This window comes from Manduca sexta, chromosome 3 (genome assembly GCF_014839805.1).
Source record: "Manduca sexta isolate Smith_Timp_Sample1 chromosome 3, JHU_Msex_v1.0, whole genome shotgun sequence".
NCBI classification, from domain to species: domain Eukaryota; kingdom Metazoa; phylum Arthropoda; class Insecta; order Lepidoptera; family Sphingidae; genus Manduca; species Manduca sexta.
Window position 1 is genome coordinate 1,424,855 of NC_051117.1, and position 9,871 is coordinate 1,434,725.

General features: G+C 39.9%; 1 protein-coding gene across 1 annotated transcript; it reads left to right on the top strand.

Moving 5' to 3' along the window:
- Window positions 1–5,665: 5,665 nt before the first annotated feature.
- Window positions 5,666–7,890, top strand: LOC119189356 (heat shock protein 68-like). The gene has a single exon (XM_037438674.1). The coding sequence runs from the start codon at window positions 5,817–5,819 to the stop codon at window positions 7,716–7,718; it is 1,902 nt and encodes a 633-aa protein (XP_037294571.1). The 5' UTR covers window positions 5,666–5,816; the 3' UTR covers window positions 7,719–7,890.
- Window positions 7,891–9,871: the final 1,981 nt, after the last annotated feature.

Below are 9,871 nucleotides of genomic sequence, written 5' to 3' on the forward strand. Positions count from 1 at the left end.
ATAGAAACACCAAAGTTATACATGAAATAGGCTAATAATAAGCCATCACGCGTGAATACTGAATCATGATATATGCTTTCTTCGATTTCACCAGGATCCCATCATCAGACCCTGATCGGACAATCGGACCACCAGCATACCACCATACATTAAAAAAACATCCCGACAAATTGAGCACCTCCTCCATTTTTGAAGTCCGAAATCCACGCGGGCGAAGCTGTGGGCGGCAGCTAGTAATACATAAGAAGGTATTTGTCGTAGAAATGATAAAGTGAAGATGCATTTAAAAAAAACCGCGTAATCATAAATATTTTATGTAGTCACTTAATACTTATCCAGTACACATAATTATACATTTTTAAAGTATATCTTTTCAATGTTTAAATGCATCATTAAATTAAATGTATGAAAAATAAATACTTATTACTTAAATCAAATCTAGTAAAAACAAAAGTTTCATTCGTAATCCATCTTTCTTTCTTTCATCAGGATTTGTAAAGACAAAATGACGACGCGCGGTAAATTCTAGACATTCATAATAAATAACAATCAACAATAGCAGACCACCGATCCGCCATAATCTTGAATGTTCCCTCTAAAACTCTGTTACTTACGACCGTTTTCTACTGCGTTCTAGATATTCAGACAGTGTTGCTGTGTGAGCAATATAAATATTCCAGAAATATGTCCTGAATTTTTTTTATATATAGGAAAATTTTATTTACTTAACTTCGGCTTTGCGATACAATTTTTATATTTGTATAAGTATAATAATTCTGATAACATATTGAATGCATGTTATTGTGCAAATATTTCAAATAAACAAAACATTTTGGATATTACGAAATCACAAAAAATATCCAACAGTAATTTAAGGCATGGAGCAATAATTATTATTTGTAGGTGAAGACGTTACAGGTATGTTTTTTATTATGTGACATTAGTGATTAGTTTTAATTTTCCTAAATAAAATCTTAATCTGCGAGTTTACGTGAGAACATAATATCTAACATAGTTTATTACTGTTGTTATTTTAAACTTTAGGTTATTATTATTGTTGCAGCCATAATATGAATAAAAACTTTTTAAATCGAAACTGACGTACTGGCTGCTTGTCATCGAATTACGAAATATATTATTTTATAAAAATGGAATATAAAAAATGATTGTCATTCTTTCTTTAATAAAATCTATGTCATGGTTGTATCTCCTAAAATTATTTATTATTTTACACATAAAACTATTAGATTAAACCGAAGCTTAAACATGGTCCATGTCGAGCCGGATAAATAAGGAATCAGAATAATATAATATTGGACGGTGGAGTAACGCTATTTTATTAATTATTTTTACCCAGCACTCTCGATTAATATGTACTGAGGTAATGGTAAGCTGACCTATTATTGTTAACATTGTAAAAGGTTAGTGTTATTTCAAGAGTTGTTACTTACCACCATAATATTGTAATTACTAACTATAGTTTTATGTGTTTTAATTATAATTTACTTATGTAAAGTTGCAGGACTGCAGCACTCGTCTCCTAAAATGACCGACATCAAAGTTCTTCGGCGGAAACGAGGCAGCTGTAAAGCTCGATTAACAATTTTGCGACCTACTTATCCCAGTTGACGGATTCGGAACTGAACCCCGACCAGGTATTGGAGTTACAATTGCGCGTCGATAGGTTAGGAGAATTGTTTGACCAATTTAATGATATTCAAACTCAGCTTGAATGTTTATCTGATAACTTAGATGAAGAATTAATTGAAAGATCTGCTTTTGAATCGGAATACTATGCACGATTTGCCCAGGCAAAGAATAGGCTAACTGTTACGAAATCGGATGAAGATGATTTCAAAACAACAAACAGTAGTTCAAAGCGTAAGGTCGCCCAATTGCCCACTATCAATTTACCAATATTTTCAGGTTCATATGAAAATTGGCTCGCATTTCGGGATACTTTCATTAGTTTAATCCACAAAGATGACGACATCGACGAAATTAATAAATTTCATTATTTAAAGACATCATTGGAGGGGTCAGCTGCTGATGTTATCCAATCAGTGGATTTTAGTGCTGAAAATTACTCACTGGCGTGGGATCTTTTATGTGGTAGGTTTGACAACAAACGTTTGTTGCTTCAAAACCATGTTTCGGCAATTTTTGACCTCGATCCACTAATGAAAGAGTCATCAAACAATTTGAAATCTATGATAGACCAAATTAATAAACATATTCGAGCTTGTGAGAAATTAGGCGAACCTGTTAATAGCTGGGACACATTGTTAATTCATTTATTTAGTCACAAATTAGATGCAAGGACATTTCGTGAGTGGGAAGTGTATAAAAGCGACTTGACAAATCTAAGTCCATTCTTTTTAAGCAGTTTATGGAGTTTATGCAAGAACGTGCAGACTTTATTGAGACATTAGAACGCGCTCAGCTTTCTAAAACTAAAAACACCTGACATTCCGACAAAGCATAATGCGAAACTTAAGTCTATGGTGTCTTTGAGCGATAATATTAACTCATCTTCTCATAGTTTTCTTTGTCCGGAATGTAATGGAGATCATTACCTTAGTACTTGTCCACAATTTCTAGCATTGAGCATTGACGAGAGAATGTCAGTTTTGCCTAAATATAAAGTTTGTTATAACTGTTTTCATCGCGGGCACTATCCTAAAAATTGCAAACGATCAGGGTGTAAAGTTTGCAATTATAAACATCATACGCTGATTCATAACACGAATTATAAGTCAAAACATATTAACAATAAATCAAAGCATCGCTCGAATGGTAGTGAACGGTCCGAAGTGTCCCCATCCGCGGGCGCCGACGACTGCGCTGTCACCCCTAACGCTCACTCAGTTGCACTGTCGGCAAATCTTACTGCACATTCGCATACAAGCAACTTGCCCGACATTCTTCTGTCGACTGCTTTAATCAGATGTTACGATAATAATAATAAAGAACACATTGCACGTGCTCTTCTTGACTCAGGCAGTTCGTCGTGTATAATGTCAGAAAAACTGTTTAAGCAATTAAATATACCATCTAAATATACTAATAAATCTATACAAGGCATTAATAATTTACTGTCACAAGTAGAGAAAATGTGTCGTGTTCGTATTAAGTCACTATGCGAATCTTATTGTGATAATTTATTATGTTTGGTTTTGCCGACAATTACCGATAATGTGCCTCATAGGCAGATGCATTTAAATATACCAACAGATATACCTTTAGCTGATCCGTATTATCACACTCCAGCACCGATAGACATGATATTAGGAGCTGATGTATTCTGGAATTTACTAGGATCAGAAAGAATCGTATTAGGGAATCACCAGCCTATTTTATTTGAAACTAGACTTGGTTGGGTAGTCAGTGGCCCAATTAATACCGGTTTAGCTAATAAGTTTAATCAACCTGTCAAATGCAATTTTGTAACCATTGCTAATGACAAATCTTCACAATTAGATGACTTACAAGCTCAGTTATCGCTGTTTTGGCAAATAGAAGAAATAAGCCAGCATGAGTCATCCACTTATTCAGTTGAAGAAGCACTTTGTGAAGAACATTTTGTTAAGAATACGACACGTTTAGAAAACGGTCGGTTCTGCGTTAGAATTCCGCTGAAAGTATCTTCTGATACTTTAGGTGATTCATTTCATCGTGCAAAACGATGCTTTTTAGCCATAGAGCGTAGAAAAAGGCCTTTCATTGAAGAAACTTTACACGCTTTACCTGAACTCAAAACACATGTTTGTTTTCATAACATTTATAACGACAAACATTTTGACAATGGTTTGATTAATTTTGAGCGATTTTCAAATTTTATAAGGTTACAACGAGCGGTTGGTTTTATGTTTCGATTCATTAAAGGGTGTAAGGGCCAGTCAATTAATAGTGAATATTTATCCGCTCACGAACTGCAGGATTCACTCAATTTAATTATTATTCAATCACAAAAGGAATCATTTTATGAATATGATTTATTATTAAATAATCAGAAATTACCTCATAAAAATCGACTTCTTAAGTTTAATGTTTTTCTGGATGAAAATAAAATCATCCGTTTAGGAGGTAGATTGCATCATTCAGAATATTCTTTTGAGAAAAAAAGAGAAACTTACTGGCCTTTGGGTGGTCGCAACTTAGCCAGATTATGCTATCGTCAGTGCGTTCGCTGTCAACGTTTTAAGGGACAAGTTGTTCAAACACAAATGGGCAATTTGCCATCAAACAGATTGTCACCAGCTGACTTTCCTTTTCAAAGTGTAGGCGTTGACTACGCGGGTCCCATAACATCGGTTAATCGTCAAGGTCGTGGATGTAAACTAATGAAAGTTTACATTGTAATTTGGGGTGCTTTACGACTAAAGCCATACATTTAGAATTAGTGGGCGATTTGACGAGCAACAACTACTTACAGGCTTTGCGTAGGTTTATGTCCCGAAGAGGAAAGCCTCTTCATATTTATTCAGACAATGGGACATCATTTGTAGGAGCCTATAATGATCTCTCTACATTCCTTAAGCGCAATTGTAACTCCTTAGCTGAAGATGCGGCTTATGATGGAATCAATTTCCACTTTATTCCTGCCTACGCCCCACATTTTGGTGGTCTTTGGGAGGCGGGTGTTAAATCCACTAAACATCATTTAGTTAGAGTGCTGGGCAATTGTCACTTAACTTATGAGGAGCTAAACTCCACCTTAATCCAAATAGAGGCAATTTTAAATTCTCGACCGCTCACTCCGCTGTCATCAGACGCTGAAGATTTGCTGCCGCTGACTCCAGGTCACTTTTTAATCGGAAGACCAGTTACTTCGCTACCTGTTCAAAACTTGCGGGACTGCTCTTATGACCGCCTGACTCGGCATCAAAGGATCGAGCAACTCAGGCAACATTTCTGGGTGAGATGGAGCAAAGAGTACATTTCAGAACTTCAGAAAAGAGTCAAATGGCAGAGTGGCAAAGATTATCATTTAAAAATCGACGCACTTGTCATCGTCAAGGACGACAATTTACCACCAATTAAATGGAAGATGGGCCGAATCATAGCACTACACCCTGGTACTGATAATATCTGCAGGGTGGCTGACATACGGACTGCAGGTGGCGTAATAAGAAGAGCTGTCTCGAAGTTTTGTCCCCTCCTCTAAAGAAACTTCGGGTTGAAAGCAAGCTTTCAACGGCTGGGGGCATGTTGCAGCCATAATATGAATAAAAACTTTTAAATCGAAACTGACGTACTGGCTGCTTGTCATCGAATTACGAAATATATTATTTTATAAAAATGGAATATAAAAAATGATTGTCATTCTTTCTTTAATAAAATCTATGTCATGATTGTATCTCCTAAAATTATTTATTATTTTACACATAAAACTGTTACACAAACAAAATTTTCATAATTCCATTTCTTGTTAGAAAAAAAACCGTAATGTTTATCTGATTTTATAACTTAGCAACACAGGAAAAACAAGAGTGAGCAATATAATTTTGTCTCTGTCGTCAAGTGCGGCATTGCTATTGGTCGGCGTTAATGACATTCCAGAACATTCGGCAAGAAACGTGTTCTGATTGGCAGCGTCGCGCATGTTGTAGAACATTCTAGAATACTATTTGTTTAATATTTAAGCGCGCGCAGTGCGGCGGGAACTCAGTACAATTTGAAACATAATACGAAGCAGACGAAGAGACATCGGTGCGAAACCGAAACGCAAGTTACGCTCTCAGCGAAGTGAAGAATATTTCCAGCGATTTTAAGAGTATTATTTACGGAAGAAAAGTAATCAACACACAATCAAAATGCCAGCAATTGGAATTGATCTCGGTACGACGTACTCGTGCGTCGGCGTGTGGCAGCACAGCAATGTGGAGATCATCGCCAACGACCAGGGCAACAGAACAACACCGTCGTACGTCGCGTTCACGGACACCGAGCGGCTGATCGGTGATGCGGCCAAGAACCAGGTGGCGCTGAACCCCAACAACACAGTGTTCGACGCAAAACGACTGATCGGCAGGAAGTTTGACGACCCGAAGATCCAACAGGATATGAAGCACTGGCCGTTCAAAGTGGTCAGCGACGGCGGCAAGCCCAAGATCCAGGTGGAGTTCAAAGGCGAGATGAAGAGGTTTGCGCCCGAGGAAATCAGCAGCATGGTGCTGACCAAGATGAAGGAGACCGCCGAGGCGTACCTGGGCAGCGCGGTGCGCGATGCGGTCATCACCGTGCCGGCGTACTTCAACGACTCACAGCGACAGGCAACCAAGGACGCAGGCGCCATCGCAGGACTGAACGTGCTGCGCATCATTAACGAGCCCACCGCCGCTGCACTCGCGTACGGCCTTGACAAGAACCTGAAGGGCGAGCGGAACGTGCTCATCTTCGACTTGGGCGGCGGCACCTTTGATGTGTCCATCCTGAGCATTGACGAGGGCTCGCTGTTCGAGGTAAAGGCGACGGCGGGTGACACTCACCTAGGCGGCGAGGACTTCGACAACCGGCTGGTGAACCACCTCGCCGAGGAGTTCCAGCGCAAGTTCAAGAAGGACATGCGCTCTAACCCGCGCGCTCTCCGGCGTCTACGCACGGCAGCCGAGCGAGCCAAGCGTACGCTCTCGTCCAGCACTGAAGCAACTATCGAGATCGACGCGCTGTATGAGGGCATCGACTTCTACACGCGAGTGTCACGCGCACGCTTCGAAGAGCTGAACGCAGACTTGTTCCGCGGCACCCTCGACCCCGTCGAGAAGGCGCTCAAGGACGCCAAGATGGACAAGAGTCAGATTCACGATGTGGTCCTCGTCGGTGGCTCGACGCGCATACCCAAGGTGCAGTCGCTGCTACAGAACTTCTTCTGCGGCAAGAAGCTGAACCTGTCCATCAACCCGGACGAGGCGGTCGCGTACGGCGCCGCCGTGCAGGCCGCCATTCTGAGCGGCGCCACCGACTCCAAGATCCAGGACGTGCTGCTGGTGGATGTGGCTCCACTGTCGCTCGGCATCGAGACCGCTGGTGGCGTCATGACCAAGATCGTCGAACGCAACTCCAAGATCCCGTGCAAACAGTCGCAAACGTTCACTACGTACTCTGACAACCAGCCGGCAGTCACCATCCAGGTGTACGAGGGTGAGCGCGCCATGACCAAGGACAACAACCTGCTCGGCACGTTCGACTTGACCGGCATCCCGCCGGCGCCTCGCGGCGTCCCGAAGATCGACGTCACTTTCGACATGGACGCAAACGGTATCCTGAATGTGTCCGCCAAGGAGAACAGCACCGGCCGCTCGAAGAACATCGTGATCAAGAACGACCGCGGGCGACTGTCGCAGGCGGAAATCGAACGCATGCTTGCCGAGGCGGAGAGGTACAAGGAAGAGGACGAGAAACAGCGGCAGCGCGTGGCGGCACGCAACCAGCTCGAGGCGTACGTGTTCAGCGTGAAGCAGGCGCTCGACGACGCCGGCGACAAGCTCAGCGAGAGCGACAAGAGCACGGCGCGCTCCGCTTGTGATGAGGCGCTACGTTGGCTCGACAACAACACCCTCGCCGAGCAGGAAGAGTACGAGCACAAGCTCAAGGACCTGCAGCGCGTCTGCTCACCAGTCATGACGAAGATGCACGGCGGCGCCGGTGCTGGGGCCGCACCAGGAGGGCAACAACACGGCAGAGCTGACGGACCCACCGTCGAAGAGGTCGACTAAACACTCATCTCACTTAAACATCTCACAGCAACATAGTACCTGCAGTTCCTACGTGATTCGATGAAGGATGACAGAATGTATTATGTTTATAAGACTGATTAATTTATTGTAACGCTTATGGCAGCGCATGATCACCAGTTAGAAAAATAAATTGTTTTAAGTTATTTATTTACTTTGTGGTTTCATTTATCTAGATCTCAGGTTTCGATAGTAAAAATATGCAATATTATTATATCCGAATTCCGATGCCTAGTACACATTATACAAATGTCATACGCATCAGAGATTCGCGTCGTACTTAGAGGCATATATAATACTTCTAAGTATGTATGCGAATCTAATTTTGTTATAATGTCTTAGAAAATTCGATGTGGGTGGCAAGAGGAATCAAAAGTCGGATATTATAATATGTCTAGAACATAATACATATACACTATTTATTTTAGTGGCTATATCGAACTCGCGGTCTCCTATTTCTCAGCCGCGTTACTCACCCGTCGAGTGATGCCGAGAGAGGCCGTTGCGTGGTGAGTCAAACACGAAATGCGTCATACATACGCCGCGAAGTAACTCATGGTTACCTTACCATGGCCATATTGTGTATGTGCACTGTAGCATAACCAGTACCATAAACTTTTAAAGTATTTTTAAACCTTATTTTATTTAAATAATTTAATCTGATAGTAAATTCAAATCACTGTTTATGGCTGTTTTACAATAGGCGTCAGTAGTTAGAAACTTAGGTAAAATACCATCTATTGAGTGAATTAGTAATTATACTTTCGCAATGAAGAGTAATTTTTTATTTTTACAATAATAAAACCTAAGCTAAGGCAGTTAGTTTAACTTAGCTCGCATAGTTAAAAAAATTACACATACTATATAATATCTCATTTTATATTATAGGTAGTTTGCGAGCTGCATAGAATTAGTTTATTGTGGATCTATAAAGCGCTCTCTGTTGTGTTGAATAATAAACGTATGCTATTTAGTTGCTTAAGAAAAATTTTAACTTACCACTAGATGTCGTTTTTACAACGAGATGTCAAAAAATCTTTTCCACTACTATGATTTGTCAAAAAAAATTAAAAAAATTACAATATTTCTTATTATATTAATACATATTATAACCCTAACATAACATATAATAATATTGGAGTAACTTTTGGTTCTCGTACAGTGCCACCTAGTACATCTGAAACCGTTTGTTTTTATTGATTTATACTTACATGACTAGATGGCGTTAGGTGAATTTTATAACAGCATTTATGTTTTTAAGTTTCAATTTCATAATAATTTATAACGCCTTGCTAGCATTATATCGGCAGGCAATTTATGTTATATATTCAAGCATATTATTGAGGATTTCATTAAATAAGTACACTTATCTCAATTTTCTCATAATGGAGCTATGTATTACTATCGAAAGAGGTTGCGTCCCTTCAGATTTATCGTCTTCTTGGATGAACACCGGCCGAGCATTGGCGTAGTTACAGATTTTCTTTAACGGGTGCAGATGGCGGGAGTAAATAAAAGAAAATCTCGCCGAACACAATGATAGACTTGTACTACACGAGGCAACTGTAAGTGTAGGAGTTTTTTAAATGGGTGAAGACATTTTTAGGCTGACCACCAAGTACCGTTGTCCTCCTAGATAGGTACGCCCAAGCAGCTGATCCTGGAAAATGGGACCTGATTTGTCAGAGCAACACACTATTGTGTTTTCACCATGTAGATGAAAATATGCTATTATGGCTATAAAAGCTAACCAGTTTGGTGATACCTTCCCAGCACGAAAGTCCCACCCAAATAATAACAAAGTTCATATCAGTTCCGCATATCAGAAGGTCAAGTTTGACAAATAATTAAGTTTTCAATAAAATTATAGAGATGCACCGACACGTCGCGAAAGCAGATTATCGAAATAACTTTTAATTCGGCGACTAGTCGGTAATAAATGTGAATTGTCTAGTATTTTTATGAGCTATAGGTAAACAGAATATAACAAATTAAAAAGAAATACTTGAAATATAGTTTAAATTTTTTACTCAGGTACTTCTTAAAACAAAAACATAATTAAAATTATTAAGAACCTGTGAGCAAAAAGTCTACTCTAAAAATATCCTTGTTTTGATCAAAGTCATGTTTTATCT